The sequence below is a fragment of the Sminthopsis crassicaudata genome, chromosome 6, assembly GCF_048593235.1.
Source record: "Sminthopsis crassicaudata isolate SCR6 chromosome 6, ASM4859323v1, whole genome shotgun sequence".
Lineage (NCBI taxonomy): Eukaryota > Metazoa > Chordata > Mammalia > Dasyuromorphia > Dasyuridae > Sminthopsis > Sminthopsis crassicaudata.
In genome coordinates, this window is record NC_133622.1 from 28,623,625 (window position 1) to 28,645,175 (window position 21,551).

General features: G+C 43.1%; 1 protein-coding gene across 6 annotated transcripts in view; it reads left to right on the plus strand.

The window, feature by feature from the left end:
• Positions 1-21,248, plus strand: part of TBC1D1 (TBC1 domain family member 1) — a 212,303-nt gene extending 191,055 nt beyond the window's left edge. For all 6 annotated transcript variants that reach the window (XM_074272353.1, XM_074272354.1, XM_074272355.1 and 3 more), the window contains 5 exons: positions 1,037-1,281; positions 3,906-4,065; positions 12,302-12,471; positions 17,399-17,572; positions 19,231-21,248. In XM_074272353.1, the coding sequence (XP_074128454.1) occupies positions 1,037-1,281; positions 3,906-4,065; positions 12,302-12,471; positions 17,399-17,572; positions 19,231-19,434 (953 nt within the window). In that variant the 3' untranslated portion in view covers positions 19,435-21,248. The remainder of the gene's footprint in view (positions 1-1,036; positions 1,282-3,905; positions 4,066-12,301; positions 12,472-17,398; positions 17,573-19,230) is intronic.
• The last annotated feature ends 303 nt before the right edge of the window (positions 21,249-21,551 follow it).

The following is a 21,551-nucleotide window of genomic DNA, read 5'->3' on the forward strand; positions in this document are numbered from 1 at the left end:
AGTCCAGACTAGAGCATTGAGTGGTAGGGGGCTAAGGGGGGAATACCGGGAGGAATTCTATACTGATGAGACTTGCCTGATTAGAATGAGCCTCTGAGAGCAACGTTTATGAAAGGAGAAGATCCGTTGGACCAGAGGCATGGAAACTGGTCAGGAGACAACTGCAATCATGTTAATTCAAATATAAATAAATCTTAAGCCAGTTGTAATTTCGTTTTGTCCTCGTAAGGAACAGAAGTAAACTGCTCACGTCAGGCGTCCAGAGATGAAAGTTGGCTTAGGATAGACTCGCCCCCAGCCTCTACCAATCTAGGAAGCAGGAAATCAAATCTCTAATTCAGACTCGTTTCCCTGGGTAAGCCGGCTCCCACCATCTGTTTTGTAGAGCAGCGCTCTCAGGGTATCTGGGAACAGATTCTCAGGAGCCTGGGAGTCACGTGCCAGGAGGCGAAGGGTGGGCTCGCTCCAAAGCCTCCTAGACAAAAGAGGTATTTAATCCTCCTCAGGACACTGGCATTGGCTGAAAATTCTCTGGCCCTCCGGACTTTCAAAGAATGTTTTTTTTTCAAATGTATGTTTTGTTTAGAAAAATACCTAAATACCTGCTGCTATTTGAGGCATTTCAGAGCATCCACAGAGACTTTAGATTGATTCTTTCTAGTAAAAAGCTGATTAGATTTCTGTGTTAGTCCTATAGGGAAAGCTAATAGTGTTTCTTGGGGTGATTATTATCAAGATTAATGCCCAAAAGAACGGTTACAGCGCAGGGAAAGAAATCTTAGATTTAGGTTGCCATTGTATTAGTATTGTAACCTGGGTAACGACGTTTTAAAACAAGCAGTGAAAACATCTGATTTTTTTTTTTTTTTTTAATATGGAAGGGAAGGCACATACCACTCGGTACCAACAAGACACAGATGTTTAGTACAAACGGTGTTAAAAGATGACAGAAGTTCCAAAAGTTTCCGTTTATTAAACCTGGTAAGATAAATTTCTAGGCTCTGTGAGTGGTGACTGATATAATTTGTTTCCACAGGTCGGACGTTTCCAACACATCCATACTTTGCGGCACAGCTGGGAGCCGGCCAGCTGTCCCTCTATAATATTCTGAAGGCCTATTCGCTGCTAGACAAGGAGGTCGGCTATTGCCAGGGTCTGAGCTTTGTAGCAGGCGTTCTGCTCCTTCATATGAGTGAAGAGGACGCGTTTAAAATGTTGAAGTTTCTAATGTTTGACATGGGGCTCCGGAAACAGTATCGAGAAGACATGATTATTTTACAGGTATCCCTCTTACATCCTCTTAGATGCACAAGTAGGCACCGTTTGTCCAGGTAACTCTTACTCTCTCCCCCTAGCCAGGGAAGCTGCTCGAGATGCCTGCTTACTTACCTCCCGCTTCTCGGGGCTAGTGCAGTTAGTGTCCATTCATTAGAAAGGACGAGATTTTGGTAGACATCAGATGATAAAATTGCATTTAGCAGCAAATGAGGAGATTGGTGTGAGCATTTGGTACCTAAATTGGGGCTCGGGAGCAATTCATGTTTGAAGAACTCAGCGGCCTTTCTCCTCGCAAAAGGTACGTTTATTTATGAGAAGAGGTTACAGACAAAGTAAAGTAAAATAGAGCCCAGGAATAGTAAATGTCACAGATTTGGGAGAGCATATAGTTAGCAAGGAAAGGAGTTTAACAATTAATGCAAGTGGAACTCACAAGTAACCAGGAGAAAGGGAATATGCCATTGACTGGCAGACATACTCACCGAGGAGTTTAGCACCCTACAAGTTAGCTATAAGGAGGAGACAGATAGCATGAGGCACGGGGGACGGGAGGAGACAGACACCATGACAGATCACTGTGGTGGCTAATTCCACAAATATGACCTAGGCCACAGGCTGATGTACAGAGGACATACACTCTTAGGGGGTTGACATCATAAATTGGCTTCCTATGGGATATAGTCTGGCCTGTAAGGCGGCGCTGTACCTCTTATCAGACTTTCTCTGCCAAGCCCCACCTACTGACCAGAAACATTTTCATTTATAATATACTTTCATCACAGTCAGTAAATAGCTTTGTGCTCCAGCCTCCAGCTTTTCAAACTGTGGGTCACACTTATGATCAGTAAATGTTTGATTTGTATACCCATTTTGTGTTCCTTTATACCCGGGGTGACGTAAAGATAGTTCTGGCAAAGAGGACTTGCCAGCGGAAGGAGTGTGAGAAGCCCTGCTCTAGCCTGAGCCGCGGCTTGATGTCAGCTGTAAATCTGAATGCGCCCCTGAGGCCTTTATCCAAATCTCTGCTAAAAATGTTAAGCGGTATAGACTCCATGAGGGGCCCCCGGCCCCTCACCCAGTGTGGAATCCATCTAGTTGTATCCTAATCTGATCCAAGCCTCTTCCCCATCTCTACAAAAATAGCGTGAGAAACCTTATTCAGAGCTTCACTAATAGCTGAGTAAACTGCATCTACAACATCGGTTGTTTAATAATCCTGGGGTTTTTTTGTTTTGTTTTTTAAGAAAATGAATCTTTTCTTCCTACTTCCATAGAAGGCAAATGAGTTGAAAATATAGGGAAGTTGACACGTACCTAAAATTGTTTGGGAAGATTTGATGCAACTTTGACTTTCCTATTGCAGGGTACAAACAAGTTATTAAGTAAGATCTTGGGAAGGATAAACTTGAGCCAAATATTTTCAGGGCATCAGACTTAAGCCATTAAAATCTCTCCACTTCAGTTCTGAATCCAGAATCTCCTAAAAGGGAACTTTTGGCCCAACAGACACTTTCCACAAGTAGTTTCAGAGTCTTCTTTTCTCTCCACATTATCATGAATGTTACCATTTTAAGACCAGAAATAGGAGCTTTTAGCAGCCATGAAGCCAATTTTATGACATTGAAGCCCAAGTTTATGAAATTTATGGAGCTTATTTTTTGTTACATTGCTCTTTTAGTGTTGACTTTTTTGTTTGTTTGTTTGCTTATTTTAGATGATGATTATATGGAAATGCTAAAGGGAAGTGACCGCCTCAGAAAATAGTATGGAACTTAAGACCTGTCTGGGGCTTCCTGCTCTCCCAGCTGGTTCTAGGAGCATTTATCCAGCACCCAGTGAGAAAGAGCCCAGTATGGTCTAGCCCACCCTAGCCCCTGTTCCTTCCTGGGCCAGGGCCAGGGCCCCTGGGCGTCCAGATTTGGACAGAATTGACAACCATGCTGGGTCGTGGTTTTCTTGGCTAAAAAAATTAGCCACAGGGCTTTTGATTCTTAAGAAACTAAAATAGATTTCCTGAGAGGGGAAATATCTCTAGAGGAGCTAATTTTACTGAAAAAGTGCAGAGGGGCTCCTGGGCCACAGTAACAAGAGTGACTTGGGGTTTTGAGATAATGCGAGACCATGTTATAGAAATGGGCATTAGGGAGGCTTGGCCCACGGCCCGTGTCACCACAAATGCACATGAGGTAAAACGGTTGGGTCCAGCTCTCGGTGACCCCGTGTGGGGTTTTCTTAGCAGAGATTGGGAAGTGCTCATTTTACAGAGGAGGAAACTGAGGCAGACTGAGGGAAGTGATTTGCCTCAGCGTCACACCAGCCAGGAAATGCCAGAGTCTGTGTTTGAACTCGGGCCTTCCTGACTTCAGACCTGGCATTCTTTTCTCGGCCCTCAGACATGTAATAGCTGTGGAACCTCTGTTTACCTCAGTTTGGTCATGTGTAAAATGGGCATATTAATACTTAAGTAATATGCAGTCAGTGCTGTATAAATGCTAATGTGTGCGTGCCTGGAGTTGGGGAACGCCGACGGCTCTCTGAAGCGGGGCCCGGAGCTGCTCAGTAAAGCCAGGGAAGGGCGGTCTTGGGTCTCACATGATGTGTATTCTGATGATGTCTGCTTCCCTCAGATCCAGATGTACCAGCTCTCCAGACTTCTCCATGATTACCACAGAGACCTCTACAATCACCTGGAGGAGCATGAGATCTGCCCCAGCCTCTACGCCGCCCCCTGGTTTCTGACCATGTTTGCGTCCCAGTTCCCATTGGGATTTGTGGCCCGAGTCTTTGGTGAGCTTTGTCAAGGTTCTTTGGGGATCATCTGGCGCCTCATTCCCCCTATCCACGTCTGCTGTGCTATATTACACTGTGATACGTGTATTGCACCTATGCTGTGCTGTTTTATACCATATTAAAAGCTCGGCTGCCCTAGGAGTGAGAGACCTTACATGATCTTGGATGCCGACGTGCGACTAGAATTGACAAAACCTCCTCAGCCCGGCCCCTTTCTGCCCACCTCATCCTTCTCTGTGTACTCCACGATCTGACAGTCTTGCCTTTTGTCCCACGTGAGGCGACTCCGTTGCCCCGGCCGTTTCCCAGGCCGGGGGCGCGCTCTCCCCTCGCCCCCTGCCCTCTGGCTGGCCCAGCCCCGGTCCCTTCTGCAGGAGGGCTGCCCTTCGGCTCGAGGCCAGCCGCCTCTCCTCCGCGTGCTTGGTCTCCCCTTGCTTTCTTGGACTGGCCATTGAGCGGGAGCTCGATGAGGGCCGCTCGTTCTGGCCTTCGCTTCCCGGCGGTGCTTTTGTGCTGCTCACTCGTGCAGAATCTGAAGCGTCCGGTGCCTCGGCGCCCTGCTTCCTAATTTGGAGGAGGCCAGGCTCGGGCACTTTCCCGCCCCTCCGCCACCTTTGTCATCTCCTGGGGTTCTGTGAGGGCCCGCCTCTGCTCTTTGCCCTCGCTCCCTCTGTCTTGGAGGAGGTCGCTGCCGTCACTAAAGTGAGACCTTGAGATTTAAGTCTCGCTGCCTATTTCTAGAAGTCTTCAGGATGCTCTCCGGCAGCCTCAACCTCTGCCTGTCCAAACCAGGCCCGTGCCCTCCTCCGGTCTTTGCCAGATCGGTCCCTGGCGTCCTATCGTCCAGTCGTTCTCCTTCATCCTCTTTACCCCACAGGAATTTTCTTAGATCCTTTGGGGCGGTGTAGATCAGGCTTGTCACAGGACAGGCTCCTGTTAGCACATTAACGGGGCGGGGGGGGGCATGAACCCAGCTAGAATCAATCTTATTTAGTGTTTCATTATCATTTCATGCTTTAGTTCCACTTCAGCTGATGTCTGTCTTCCATTTTTTTTTAAGATTTCAAAAAAAGATTGCTGGCCCACTGGATCGTAGTCCTGTAACTAGAGTCAGAAGGGACCTCACAAGACCCTTGAACTCCATCCTCCCCACCTTCTTCCTCCTCTCCGTGCTCCCCCCACTGCACCGCTTCTTCATCTCCCAGAACTGTGGTGCAGGGAGGGTGGGAAGTGGGGAGCCCCACTCCCTTCTCCCCACTCCCTCTTTTTGGCCGGACAGCTCTCCTGTCTCTTTCCAGCCCTTTTTACTTAAACGAGTCCATTCCCCAGTGAATTGTAAGCAGGATTTAGTAAACATTAACCTGGTATATACAGCTGGTTCTATTTCTGGTTCTTTATTTCTTCCCATTGATCTGTTTCTTGTTCCTTTTCCAGCACCAGACAGTTTTTACTTGTTGCTTTGTGGCCATTTTGAAATCTGAGAGTGCTAGTCTTCCTGCCCCATTTTTTCTTGGCATTTCTTAATATTCTTGCCAGTTTTTTTTCCACATGAATTTCAGATATAGCCTATTGGTATCACATTACAGAATTCACAAGTATTGATATTTTTACTATATTTGTTCCACCTAATCATTAGCAGGAAATAGCTTCCATTTCTTTAATTCTTTTTTGATTTCTTTCAAAATTACCGTAAAGTCACTTTGATAGTGGTCATTGCCCTTTTGCATGTTAGGGTAACTTTGTGCCCACTTATGTTACGTTTTTTGCTGCTATTTTCCTTCTTGTGCCCTCAGCCCTGAGCCGAGTGCCTGGTACATAAGAGGGGCTTGATAAACACTTACTGACTGATTATCGTGAGGAATAGAAATGAGGACAATTCGGATGATTTTGTGGCTTAGCTTTACGACCCAGGCCTTCTACATATGTCTCCTAAGAGACGTTTTAATGTCTCCAATGTTTGTCTTTTTTTTCCCCATTTGTTCTGATTATTAAAAATGGGATCAGTAAACGTTCAAATTGTTCCTCTTCTAAATTTTATACCTATTTTAAATTTGTTCTAAACTACAAATGCTTTTAGTGGTTTTCAGTTTATAAAGGTATGTGTATACCTACTTTTGATCATATTTAAAAGACCCTTCTAGTCCTGTTTTTTTTAATTAATGAAAGATATTTTATCGAATGCGCAGCTAGCCTATAAACTCCTTGAGAGCAGGAACTGTTTGCTGTGCTTTCATGTCGGAGTTGATAAAATCAGGTTTTTTCATTTCACCTTCACTTTTATAACAAAATTTCAGTTACTAAAATCATTGGATGGTGACAGCACACAAGAGCTTATTATGTGACGTGGAAATCCATTTGCAGCATTAGGAAAATTGTGTCACTGGGGTGTGGGCGCGTCAGTTTTAGTTGCTTCTTCTGCCCCATAAGTACCTCTTGTGTCATTGAGACGTTTCTGTCTCCTGTAGTGAAGCATCCGCTTTGCAGACAAAGGGGTGAGAGTCCTCCTTAACCAGGCCGGAGGAGGTGGCACCTGGGCTGGCTGGGCATGTCGCAGTGTGTGGGATGGGCACAGCGGCGGTCACCCACTGCTCACCCCCAGTGGGGGACAAGTGTCCCTTCACCTGCCTCTCAGGTGATGGAAAACAGCCTGGATGTGGCTAGAGAGCTTGGTGGCGGTGAAGGAAAGTGGGGAACACGGAGCAGATGGCCTTCTGCAGGTGGGCTGTGTCCGTTCTGATCAGACCTCCATCGTGCTCATTTTCCCCACAGACCTGGGAGGGAGGACTCCAGGAAGGGGAAGGAGTTCTACCACTAGCTAGGAAGCAGTGCACGCCACTAATTTCTCTGCGTGGCAGGAAAACCCAAGGGCGGTGCGGCGCTGACTCCTGGGCCTGGCGGGCTTTCAGGGGGCTTCAGAGGTCACCCCATTCATCTGCCTCTGCGCAGATGTGTGTGTGTGTGTGTGTGTGTGTGTGTGTGTGTGTGTGTGTGTGTGTGTGTCCACCCTCCCCACCCCATGGAATTGACTTCCTGTGTAACCGTATGTTTCATTTTACGCATCTCAGCATTCTGATAAGGAGTCCATGGCTTCACTAGAGTGCCCAAGAAGGACCGTGAGGCCTCTAGAACTGAGGGGGGCTGTTCCTGGGCACCTTTTTCCACCCTCTCCTCTGGGTTTCCCACGGGGTTTTTCCTGAGGTATTCCCAAGTGCACTAAAAGACTGGTTTATAGCCAGGGTGTGTGGTTACAGAGGCTCCCCTTTGGACGCGTCTCTCCCACCTTTCAGCACCCCACAGCAGGTCCTGCAGCAAAGGTGGGCTCCCCCAACCTCGTACTGGCCTAGCTCGGGCAGCGGCTCGGGGAACAATGAATATCCTGTTCCAAGATTGTGCCGGGCTGGACTTTTCAATCCCAGAGCCTGCCATTTATACATTGTATTCCTCTGGCCCTCGGCCCACTTCATTACAAGACTTAGGGCTGGATACACTCTTAAACAAATGGGCCTTTGTTCCCAGCTCCCTGTTTCATGTGGAAGTAAGAGGTTTCTGAGGCTGCACGGATCCCAAGCTTGGCTCGCTCCGAGGGGGAGGGGTCACCTTGGATTAGCGGGCGCCTCCTCGGGGGCAGCTGCCCGCCAGCTTGATCGCCCTCACCTTGCCCGGCTCCTGATTCTCAGCCCCAGCTCCCCTGCCTCCTTGCTCCTGCTTAGTCACCTCCTCCCGTATTGGGTAACAGAACAGATGTCTTCTTGCCCAAGCTTTGACAAGCCCCTCGTTGATGGAGAGCTTTGGGGGGGTTGCCAAGAACTATGTCTCACTTGACTCCCCCCAAAGACTCTGAAAGGTGGGTGGTTTTTTATTATCCCCACTTCACAGATGATGAAACTGAGGTTCAAGGGGGTGACTATTTGATCAGAGAGACAAATGAAAGTTGTCATTTAAATACCTTGCTTTGTAGTGAGCCATTCGGAGAGACTGTGAACGTGGAAAATGATCCTTGCTCACGTGGTGTGTGTGATTTATGGCGCGGGGACATTCTTCCCAAACTGTGATTCACCTGAGGGTTGCTGATGCTTTTTTTATCCTTTTGTCTCATTCCCCCATTGCTGAGTGCAATGTGATCGTATCTCAAGTTACAGGATCCTGGCTGTTTAAGAGGAACAAACAGGGACAGATTTGAAGTGGTGAGAGAAGTACAGCAGAAAGGTTCTCTCCATCCCCTTTTTGAGCTTTCCCCGGCTGGAAAATCCCACTCTCAAATCAAGGAGTTTCTGAGAGTACTGATACAGAGTGACCCCAAAGCAACGTATTCCTGCCAGATAATTTACAAAGTGGCGGCTGCATTCAGCCACTGCCTTTACTCCGGCTCCATAAAAGCCACTCTTGGCCAGTAGATCTTTGGAAAAGAGGCAAAGCAAAAAGAGGGAAGGGAAGCCCCAAGGATTTCTCCAGACAGTCAGAATCTTGCCCCATCGGAGTGCTTGGCTAACCTGCTTAGGGGAATTGGGAATTAAATTTAATTTAATTTTAATAATTAATTTTAATCTTTTTATTTATTTTATTTTGTTATAATTTTATTTTAATGGTGAGGAGGAACCATATAATTCCTATTCTAAATAGCAGAACTTTTTATAACAATAGTCCTCAGTGGAATAATTAGGATCAGTTTAGGATCCCAAGCAAATTTTTTTTCTCATAAACTCCTAGTCCCATAATGACTTGCCAGATGTAGATAGATCACAAGGTCATAGATTTAGAAATGGTCAAAGTTCAGTCCAGATTACATCATAAGGGGGTCACTGGGACCCAGAATAACTGAGTAACTTACCTGGTGACAAGCTTTGGAACCCCAGCCCGGCTCCAAATCCAGCCTCACACCTTGGTAGTAGATGCCTGGTCTTCATGGATGAAGAAAATAATGTTGGCTCACTTTGTTTTTAAATTTCTCTTTTTAGGAGTTAGGATAGTCTGCTGTTGATTTACCCTCATATCAGCTAAGTAGCCCCCAGATGTCTGAAGCACAAAGATGGCCCAGCTCGCCTCTACCTAATTACCTCTTCCGATAAACTGTGTGGTGACCTGTGGGGCTTCCACAGTCTGGGAGGGAGGAAGGGAGGGAATGCTGGCTCTTTGGACCAGGACATTGCTCCAGTGCATTATCTATGCACGTATTATATAAGTATATGTAAGGCTGAGTGCTGCTTCAGTTGGACTTGAAGGCCTCACTTAGCATGGTCGGTGGTTTGTGACTCAGATTATGTGTCTTCTTCACATGGTGCTAAGTTTTCATTTAAAATCTTGATCTTTAATCAGAATGAATCCTGACAAAGCAGTCGTGTTTTAAAACATTCCTTAGCCCAGTGCTAAATTTTAAGTAAATCTTGGTCTGTCACACATCCCCAAAATGATTCCTCCCCTCTTATACTATATAAAACAGGCTGTGCGGATTTTTAATTTTCATTCAAGTAAAATTAAGCTTCTATTACGATTTTTGTAATACCGCATGAATTTAATTAATGAATATTTTAAATGAGCACATGTATTTTTTTAAATTGCCGATTTTCTTTAAGCTCATTCACAAAGTGAATGGCATCAAGAAATCTACAATGTTATACTTTTACTTCCACACAAGAATTATTTGACTTATGCATTACATGCACATTCAGATATAGCAAACAGCAGTGCACAGCCCAACTGTGTCGCCAGCCCACACTGATGGTGAGAATGGCAGATTGTGTACATCTCCAGCACATACTGACTCAAAGCTAATCTTGCATTGGATAAATGCACTGCCTGAACTTGAAGTGGGAGTGAATCCGCTTAACTTTGATTTGGACTTTGATTTCATTGAGAAAATTCTGTATATTGGGGAGAAAACTTGAAAATATCCCAGAATTTTAGCATTGTTTCATGTTGAGCAAGAGAATCTCCCGGCCCACTGAGGAAGCAGAGCCTGCAGTTTGGGAAACTCTGTTCTAGCCGCTGTTTCTTAGTTTAAGTTTCTTAGTTGGGTGGGTCGGTGACAGGGGTCCTTAACCTAGAACAGAGACCACTTTGGGAAATAAGCTTCAGGAAGCCTGTGAAGTCGGATGGAGAAAACATTTGTAAGCTTTAGTTTTATCACTGACTTGGATTTCTATAATGATCCTATATTTTGTTTTGTGGTACCATAACCTTCACCAGACTGCTGGAAGGTCAGGGAGAGGGGGGAGACAAAAAAGAAAATACATGCATTGGTAATCATCTGAGGCTGGAGGTTGTTTGGGGTAAAATTTGGAACTCAAAACTTAAAAAAAAACACCCAGTGAACATTAAAAATTGTTTTTACATGTAATTGGGGGAGAATTAAGTATTTTTTTTAAAAGATTAAGAACCTCTGCACTTGGAAATTGTATATTCTTCTTTTCTCCTTAGATAACAATCTGTACATACTAGCTTCCAAGACTTGTTGGTGCTTAGGATCTCCAAAGAAGCAATTTAAGTCTATAGTCCTTTCCTCCGGTTCAATTCTTTTAGGTATCTACTACCATCTTCAGCCTCTAGAACTCGTGTACAGCTCATTTATATCATTTAAAAAGCGATTTTGATGGCAGGAGATGGCCAAGCATGGCACAGAACCCACTGCTCTCTGAGGCTCACAGGGCAACCACGCATGCCCTGGGACAGGGTACAGTTGTGTACTCAATAGCAGAATGCTTAATCAGGTTCACTTTGTAGGTCTTTATTATACATTTGCTCTCATCATCAGTCAACCCTAAACATACCTGGACAGTTGGAGCCTGGAGAAGACTTGGGATGGGCATGACAGCTTCTCAGATATTGGAAGGAACTAGGGTTTTTTTTCTATTTAGTCAAAATAAGTGGAACTAGAGCAGTTGTAAACAAGCCTACCTAGACCCATGATCAGAAGGAATTTCCTCAATTTAAACTGGCTGAGTGGAAATGAGCTGCTTAGATTCCCCCTCCTTAGGTCTTCATAAAGAGAATAGATAAATCATTTGTCCGATAGATTATAAAGGTGAAGGAAGTTCTTTGCACATATGAGCTGAGCTCGAGGGCCATTGGGGTTCTTCAAGGGCCAGTTGGAGTTGAAGGCCTCACATAGCATGGTCAGGGGGTTGTGACTCAAATGTCTTCTAACATGCTGAAGCACTTTCCATGTGCCAAGTTTTCATTTAAGACCTTGATCATTGTTCTCTATTGAAGTCTTCTGATTGCACTTTTTCTGGGAAAAGTCTGAGTGCTCTTTGCCAGTTGAGCTTACCTTTGCTTCACCTTGTGCAGAATCCTCCAAGTCTATGGGATAGTAGTCTGTCTGGATCCACCATCGTCTTTCTGGACTTCGTAAACTATTGTCCTTGGCTGCTCCGACCTTGGCTCTAACTTCTCAGTGATCAAAGGCATCTAAAGCGCTTTTTCCATACGAGTTGGCCCATCCCCAGAAATAATTCCTTGGTAGTCCTTACCTCCTCTTCCTCTTCCTCCTTTCATCTGTCTCTTATGATTACAAACATTAAGTCAAACTAACCAACATATTGAAAGATTCTGACAGTGTCCCACTCCTATAATCATTTTTCTTCCCTACTCTTCCTCATCCCCTCAGAATCTTGGGGGCCAAGATTGCTCATCAACTTGGTAGCTTTCAGATTTGTTTTTGTTTCTCCCTCTCCCCCTCATATATATTGTTATATGCCATTATATGTATTGTCTTCCTGGTACTGCTTACTTCACTTTGAATCAATTCATGAATCTTCTCTTCATATTCTATCACAATATTATTCCATTACATTCATTTACCACAGTTTGCTTATCCATTCTCCTATTAGCGGGAATTACTTTGTATTTAGTTCTTCATCACTACAAGTAGTAGCAATATATACAAATGCTTTTAATATAAATATGTAGCTGTATGGAAGTACATATGTTGGAGGGGGTGTTAGTGAATATTAGGCCTTCATTGACTTCAAGTTGTATGTGATCTTACAATCATAAATGTAGAGTGCAAAATTTTTCTCACTATTTTATCTAAAGCATGTTAAAATATTTAAAAATATGGAAATAAAGTTAGAAGAATTTGGGCTTTTTCTAAGCCTGCAACAAAATGCAAACAGAGCTAAAAAGTAAACTTTTGTGATTCTGTAATGTATAACTGAATGTCTGCTTTGGCTAAATAGTATGTTATTTCATCAGAAGCTGTTTTGATGTATTAACTTTCTTTTCTGTGTTTTTCCAGATATGCTCTTTCTTCAGGGATCAGAGGTCATATTTAAAGTGGCTTTAAGTCTTCTAGGAAGCCATAAACCCTTGATTCTGCAACATGAAAACTTAGAAAATATAGTAGAATTTATTAAAAATACACTACCGAACCTGGGCTTGGTGCAAATGGAAAAGACCATAAATCAGGTATGATTGAATATGGGCATTTACAGATTTCAAAAACAATGACTTCTCTGCGATCAGAAGGTGATCCTGGGAAGCGGGGATTATGTCTTGCATTAGAAATTATCTCATACAACACTTTGCACTTAGTAGATAATTAGTTTTTATTTGCCAACCAGTGAGTTCATTGGTAAGAATTGCCAGTAGAAAAATGCCTGTGAGGCTTAAATACATATATATATATATATATAAATAGAAAAACTGGTGTACAGTTATAGTAGTCTTTAGGACTTAGAATGTTTCACTCTTCTGAAATATATAAACGTTATTCAAGGTTTTTCATATGGCTTAGGGGTTTGATTGACAAGGGATATTAATGTGTTTCCATTTTTAACTTTTAATGGTAATCCTATATTGGATATAATGCATACTTGGTAGGTAGGGAAAATGTAATGAATGTTACCTAACTGTGGTTGGCAACTAAATATTTTGGTTGACTAAATTTTAAAACTAGGACAAATGAGCAAATTTCAGGGATGCAGATTTCGGCTCGATGGGAAAGATTTCCCATATGACAGACCCTGAGACTCGTATGGGACCTCAGAGCCCTGAATCCCATTTGTGGCTGACCAAGGATCTCCTCGTGCGTGAGCACAGTGGCTTACTCTCTGAGTGTGACTTTCCATTTCACCTCCATCCATACTCTTGTGCCATGCCCGGCATTGTTATCCCTTTTTTTCCCTAGTCTATATTATTAGAACAACCCTTTTAAATGTGTGTAATTCTTATATTAGAAATTTTTTTTCTTGGTATTTTTACATCATCTAGATTTCCCCTTAAATCTGTCCTCTACCCCCCACCTTTGTACCCCCCAAAATACTTTGTTTAAAGAAAGAGAAATAGGGAAAAAATTCTATAAAGGTGATACACTACCAGGGAGAAGAGAAATTACCGTAGGCCTTGACCCCCTTTAAGGACAAGTTTATTTTTTTATAATTTAACACTAGCAATTTTGTGTGTGTAGGAGTTCTTTCTATTTCTACCATTTTACTCATGCACTTTTTTTTTTTGCCCTACTTACATTCCTTTGCATCAATTCATGTAAATCTTTTTGTATTTCTCTCACCATGCTTGTTTTTTTTTTTTTTTTCCCAACATGGTAATATTCCGTTATTTATGTGCCACAATTTGTTTAGTCATAGACTCTAGACTGATTGTGGGCTTTTCTAATTTTTTCATTACCTCCTAACATACAGTAGGTTTTCAACAATTACTGGTTTACTGTTTTATTATGCCTCTAAATTAAAATCCCTTCCTGGTGAACTCTCCAAATATTTAACTTCCATCTCGGGTTTCATGGAAACTCGGTAATTCCCCAAGAGCAGCATAAATTAGCTTATATAACCATATGCATTACAGTGCCATCAAATTCATTCTCCCACTTTCCCTTGAAAAGCATCCCTGGACAGCTGGCAAGTTATTGTCTGTTTGAATGCTTCCAGTTATGGGAAGCTCATCTTTTGATCTCATCATACATTTCCTAGTTGGCTGACTTCAGCTCTGGTTTTTTTTCTCCCAGTGACCTCCCTGCAGAGGAACTTGGATCTTCTCTGATAGGTCAGAGCAAAGTCACTGCTCTCCTATCGGGGAAGATTGGATTTGACAGAAGGAAAGGGACACTTTCAGTGGAAGGGATGGTGGTCCATGAGCAGCGGGAACCAGCAGAGCGATAGGGCATGTAGGAAGGTGGGAATGATCAGTCGTGGCAGGAGTTGAGGAAGGAAGTCTGAGAGGTGACTCCTGTAGGTAGCAATGAAATGATGGGTAACTTTGGAGATCATAGCAGTGGTAATAGACAGTGGACCAGATTGATTTCCTTGGAGACAATATTTCCCTTTTGTCTTTGTATCCCAAGCACCTGACAGTTTCTGGCACATAAAAAGTGCCAGAATAATTAATGTGGGTGTTGAATGCACCAAAATCTTCATGATCTTGCCATGACTCCTGTCGTGTATTTGTGCACTTAATTTCTTAAATTGAGTTATAGAATTTAAAATGTGTCCTTATTACATTGTACTTAATTTGGACCAACCAACTGGTCTTGAAGAGGGACAAAGATGACCGACATTGAGGTGGAAGTTGCAGAGACCTGAAGAAAGGAAAAGCCTCCTGACGGAGATGCCCTAAAGTTAAATGACTTGTCTTGGGTTGCTCTTGGCCAGATTTTTAGGCAGAAGCCACATAGCTTCTTTTGGGGCGTCTGTCATTCTGTGTGTTTGCTGCCCACCCCCTTCCTTGCCTTCATGTCTCCTGCACGTGCACCATCATCTGCACTGTCATCCCTGTCACCGTGCCAGCTCACTAGGGCACTCCCTCACAGACCCCCTCAGAAGTCTGTACCAGCCTGTTCATATTACATTGTTGTAGTCTGGCTGTTCAGCCAGGACTGAACCCTCTTAGTCTTAACACAGATCTCCCTTTTCTCCAGAAGGGTCTTCGTTCTCTCTCCTTATCTCCAGCTCCTTCCTTGCCACCATAAACGTGTCCAGTTCTCCGCCATCCTTAGAAAGCCCTTCTGGCTCCTAGAGCTGTACTTTGACTCCGCGTGCTCACCCCCACTCTCATACGCTTCATACCACTTAAAAGATTTACGCCTCTGTCTTGGTTTTCTACAATCATTGTGTACCTGGAAAGTTGTATGAGAATTGATTCTTTTTTTCCTTGAGCTGTAATCCTATTTTACGCAGTTGGGAAGGACATTATTTAAAGCAGCTTACAGAGAATCCTTTTATATTTCTATTCAGATATCATATTCTCAGAGCTCAGTGATCACCTAGGTTTGAGTGATGTACCCAGCATTTCACAAGTAGTGAGTGGCAGATACAGACTAAAGCAAAGCCTTTGACTGCAATAAGTTGCCTCGGGTCACCTGTTTTATATGGTCTGATTCTTGAACGTTGGATTTTGTTCAGTGAGGCGTCCGTGAATGTTTGGAAGCTATTGAAATAATTTTGTTCAGAGCTGGAATCCATTAGTTGTTTTTTGTTATGTTAAAATGGCAAATTAGATTCTCAAACATTTAGGTTCCTTGTCCTTGAGGGTATCCTTGTTGCCTTAAATTGAATTACCTATGGAGGCGAAATGTGGTTTCTTTGTCACCCACTGTAAAAATGAAAGCCAGCTGTGGAGTGGGGGAAGATGGGTGAGTCACAGAAGCAGGTATTGTGTTTCAGTCTCCTTTCCTTGCGATGGTGGGCTGAGACTCGGCTTCATCGGAAAGACTGGGAGAATAATCCGAACCTATTTTAGAGTTATTGTGAGGGCACAGCAAAAAACACGAAAGTCTTTGAAAACTAAGATACTTTATAAATCTCATGTGTTTTATCTCTTTTAAGTTATGTATGTCAGTAAAAATCGATATGCCAAATTTAATTTGCTTTATTATTGTGATTTTCTTAATTGAAAACTAGGAAAGAGACTTCATCCCAAGAAGAAAGTGTAGAAGGTGGAATTTCAATTTTAAGTGTGGCTTCAAAGGGGATTAAAATACATTCTTAGTGATGTGACCATATTAAAGTCACAGCATTGGAGGACGGATGATAGCCTTGTGGTTGGATATTTAACCTTGATTTCACTCTGTAAATTCCTTGTCCAAGTGACATATTGGGATCCCTCATTGAAAATCCAGTTTAATTGAAATCCCAAACTACACATACATTTAAGCCATCATTTAACTGTGCTAGGAGAAGACCACTACATTAATATTTTCAGGGAAACAATGAGAGGAGAAAAAAATAGCCTCAGCCGCAATAAAGCCAAAATCTCCCGAGTCTCCTCAGTATTCTATCCACCAAGTCGCACTGTCTTCCAAGAGAGACAGAACAATGAGCAACTGATTCACTTCTGTGCTTTAGGGTTAGTTTTCTAATGTGTGGTTTTTTCCGTCACTATTACTATGATGGGAAGGAGGACAGCTCGAGCTTTGTTTCTCATTTACTCCTCTATGTGGGTGACATTTGGTTTCTGTAGCCATTTCTGCATTTTTTTTTCATCTTCTAAGGAGGGTCTTTCAGTAAATGCTTCTATTACATAGCTATTCTTCTGGTGATGAACTATAATTAAACTTTGACCCAGTAACAGTGTGAATGAGGGTGTGGGTCATTTTAAAAACACCCCTTGTGGTAGCATTTGAGGGTGCAAACTTTGAGAGGAAAGAAATTAGCCTGTCTTTTCAGGCTCTAAAAGTATAATTTTACCTGGTAGAAAAAATGATCCTCTAGCAAACTTTTATGTAGTAATGGAAACTGATTTCTTGCTGCTTTAAATTTGTTATTTAGTTGTTTGATATATTATGTCTTCTCATAGAGCTTGGGTGGTGATAACTAATCCAAATGGTTTTGTTCCTCAAGGTCAGAAACCATGGTTCTTTAGTATCCCCCCCATAGGGCCCGGCACAAAACCAAGCATTCATTTATTCAAAAAACACTTAAATTTCATTATCAGATGTGTTGGGACCAGCTGGGGACAGGGGAAGGGGAAGGTAGGAAGATGACGGTGAGAAGTGGAGGTGGTGGTGAAGGAGGCATATCCAAAGCTTAAATAAAACATGTATGTTAGTATTTTCTCTTTTGTTATTTGCTTGCATTTTGTTTTCTTTCTCGTTTTTTTTTTTTTTTTCTTCTTTTTGATGTGTGCAACAAACATTGTGGAAATGTGTATAGAAGAATTGTACACTGGATTCTAGGAGAGGGGGTGGGAGAAGGGAGGGAAAGAAAATTGGAACATAAGGTTTTTACAAGGGTAAGTGTTGAAAACTGTTTTGAAAATAAATTTTAAAAAAAAGTGTCCTTTTGGAATTGTTATGCAATGGGTGCTTAATAAATGCTGGTTCAGAAACACCACGTGGATATTTGTGATTCCCGGTGCCTGACTTCACTTCCATGTGCAACAGGTGTTTGAGATGGACATCTCCAGGCAGTTACAAGCCTATGAAGTGGAATACCACGTGCTTCAGGATGAACTGATCGATTCCTCTCCACTCAGTGACAACCAAAGAATGGACAAATTGGAAAAGACCAACAACAGCTTGCGCAAACAGAACCTCGACCTCTTGGAAGAACTGCAGGTAAGGGCCCCCGGAGCTTTCTGTCCGTTGTGGCTCATTCCCACACGGCGTCCGCCGGACTTCCTCCTCACCCTTTGCTGTGGCCAGAGCATCCCAGAACTTGGCTCCTTCTACAGTTAGCCTTCCCTAGTCACCTCGAAATTAAACCGAGACTCAGAAGGGAAGTCCTACTAAAGGTCTACTTGTTGGCCAAAACCAAGCAGGGTGGAGGGGCGCAGTGGAGCCGATCAAGGGAGCCAGGCGTAACACTCAGGGGCAGCTGAAGAAATAGGATCTTACTAAATACCTGTCACTGGCCCAGCTGTGACACATGTTGATCCTCTAGACCTAGAAGTTCCTATTTTCACACCCCATTGACCATGACATACAAAGGTAACTAAAGACTGCAAATATTTGGGAGTTTTTTTTTTTTCTTGAATGTTGCATAGAACTTTGTCTTGGGTAGCTCTGATGTACTTCTCATGTGTGAGAAGTTATGTACATCAGAGTTACCTCTACAGGCCTCTTTTCCATCATATTAAACTTTAAACGGCGTAAGTAGTGGAACTGTTTCATGCAAAACTTTGTAACAGCTCCTTGCAGAGTATCCTGGGCACAGGAAGTACTTAATGAATTTTTAAAATGTGGTGCAGTGAGTCTGCAAGACCTGAGTACAAATCCAGACTCAGACATTGGGTGGGAGAGGGGTAAAACAATTTTATGTCTAGTGTCACTGCCGATTGCTATAGCAGAAAGGAACAGGGAGCGGAAGAAACTGATTAAAACTTAGTACAGAATATACAAATAATCTGGGAGTCCACTCACCAGGACCAAGGGAATTATTAATACAACTACAAAACGCTACAGAAATTAAGATTTAGTGACTGGAGAATTGTTTATGGCTGGAAAGTTCTGATACAACTGAAATGACTCTATTAGTCAACAGATTCAGTAACATACCAACCTGCCAAAGAAACACTCAATTATAGAACTAGGTCAAACTGTTTGTTCTGAAGAACAAGATTCTTGAGAATCTCAGGGGCCATAAATGGGGATGAGAGAGAAGGGGGAATTGGGCATGAAGAGGGCCTGGCCACCAAATCTCAAACTCTGGTACTGCTTAAAAAAGAGTTAAGTTGGTAAGTGGAATGGATTAGGTACAGATCCAGAAGCAATTAAACCATGGTAACATAGTGTTCAATAAATTGAAGGGCACAAATTACTGAAGTAAAGTTTGTCAAAAATAACTGGCAATAAGACTGTGGTCTGGCAGAAATTAGGCTTAGATCAAAGCTCACGTAATAGAACACGATGAATCCCAAATCATTACATGGCCTAGATATAAAAATTCCTAAGATGAACAAGTTTGAGGAGGTAACTTTCACATCAAAATGAGAAAAAAAATTTTTTGCATAAATAATGTAATTAGATTTTATTCTCTAAGAAAGATTGAATATTTAAGATATATTGGGAATTGATACAAATACTTATGGATGGGAGCCATTCCCCAATAGATAATGTGTGGATAAGCAGAAAGTAGAAGATGGAGGACAGTAGAGTAACCTCCACCCCAAGCCAGCTTCCCTGTTTGGAGCGGGCGGCCAGTCTCTGGTACAGTAGTGAAGTGGACAAGACTCGGGGCAGTCGGGTTCCCATAAAGTTCTTTCTTGGCTTTGCAGGTGGCAAACGGGAGGATCCACAGCCTCGAAGCCACCATTGAGATTCTCCTGGCCAGCGAGGACGAACTGAAGCAGACGGCCTTGGCTTTGGAACAGGAAAGGGCGGCCCTTCTGCAGACGGTGGAGAAGCTGCAGAAAAAGGCGGCTGAGCTGGGCAATGGCGATCCCGGGCTCGCAGAGCCAGAGCTCCCACGAGACAACTAACGGCCGGCTGCCCTTAGGGACTGGATGAACTCCCCCCATGGGAAGGGACAAGGGAAGGCCTCCCGGGCACCGTCCCCGGGAGGACTCGGGCACCGTCTGCACGACTGGCCAGGCCGAAGCCGAGGGAGGCAGATGGAGGAGCGGGATGTGACTAAGGAGAAAGTGCTTCTCAGGGAGGAAACTCTTGCTTTTGTTATCATGGGAAGTCTTCTTACCTAAAACAAATGCAATTAAAAAGTTGGGCGGAGGGAGAGATCTTCAATTACTTTTTTTTTCTTCTTAGTCCCTAAATCTATCCCCCTCCGTGCCGGTTACTATACTATATTTAGATAGCCCTTTGATATGAATAAATGCACTTTTATGTTATGCTGTATTCCTGCTTTGTACTTCAGTACCTCATGCAGAAGAAGATGCAAAATACTGAGGTTTTTCCAAAGCATGATGGGATGGAGGGGCCTCCTTTGACAGGGACCGGATGGGGCAGCCCAAAAAGTCTTTTCTCCAGTCATTCCCTTGGCCATTACCCATGGCCTTCTCTTGGTCCCGAGCACAGCCGGGGCACTCTTCCTCCTGTTATAAATGACAGAACCACCGGAGGTGGCCGAGGTCATTTGTGAAACTCCAGAATCTTAGGCTTAATTGTTAACCTTTTGTGTTTGGGGGGAGGGTTGCCTTTTTTATTTTTATTTTTTTTTTTTATAAACATTTTGTTAAAGGGTTTTCATCATTGTTGTTGACTGTTAATCCCCTATCCCCTTAGTACTTTTGACCAATGTAGATGATGAATGTTTCATGGAAACAATATAATTTTAGACTCTGCCAAATATTTCTGACCTTGCCAAATGTCTGTGACATTTACAGCTTTATAGTGAGTTTATATCCATATTGTAAAGTGTCCTTTATTTATTTATGCGTGGCTGCATCATGTGGTACAGCTTCACGCCCCTCTTGTGCCCATCCCATTCTTTGGGACAGTATTTTCAGACACAATAGGGAATTTTTAAATGTGTTACAATTATAATAATTTAACAGCCCCTTAAGGTTTACAAAGCACTTACCCACATAATTGATCTGTGAGGTAGATGGCATGAATTTTGTTCCCATTTTAAAGATTTGCCCATTGTTTATAGAACTAGTGGTCTTCAGGATGAGGACTTAAACAGAATACTCCCGACTATGAGTTTGGTATAACTTGCCACCATATTATTCTGACTCCCCTCCCTGCCCTTCTCCCCCCCCAACTTCCATCATAAAAATTAAATTTAAGGAAGGATTGCCTTCTTTAAAATACACCTTTCTCTCTTTGTTGCAATGGACTCCACATTACAAAAGTAATTCTCAGGATAAAAATATACTTTGCGTAAAAATAATTGCCCGTGAAAACGTGATTATTTTAACGTCATGTAGGGTCTTCCAAAGACTCATCTTAAAAAAAAAAAAATTGACTATAAGCACTGAGTTTAAGGAAGGAGAGGAAGTTTAAATCAATTCCCTTTTTGGTTTGAATTTCATCAATCACTTCTGGTTCTTTCATTTTGAAAGCACACCACATCCCTCCTATACCAGAGAGACGTCCTCCTGCCTCTCACTGGGCCAGGAACCTGTAGAGAAGAAAACCCTGAGTGCAGACATTGCATTGGGGCCATTCCATCCTCCCGAGAAAACTCCCAGGGGTCTGTTCCCATTGAGGGCTTCTTTGTCCTCCATTCACGTTACACTCTGAATGTAAAATCGAGTCATTTTGGTCTCCCACTGCTTTACTACAACGTTGGCTCTAGAGTAAGGAAGCAATAAACCAGTGACCCGTCCTTACCGGTATTTGTGTCTTGTCTTGATTTGGATTTTTCAGCTCCGGACGCCTTGCGTCGCTCAGGGACCATAGGTGTGAAATATATAGGTATGAAAAATGTTTCAAGTCTGACCCTTCCCTTTCTCTCCTTGGCTTGTCCTTTGTCTCTCCCCATTTCTGTCTCCACTTTCCCCATCACCACCAAACTCCCTCCCTGGTCCTGCTGGATTTAGATTGGGACTCCAACAGGCGGGACAGGGAATATTCAGCTTCTCCCTCTCCCCAAAAATAGTCCATTTATTCAGTCTCCCCCTTTCCCCAAGAAAAA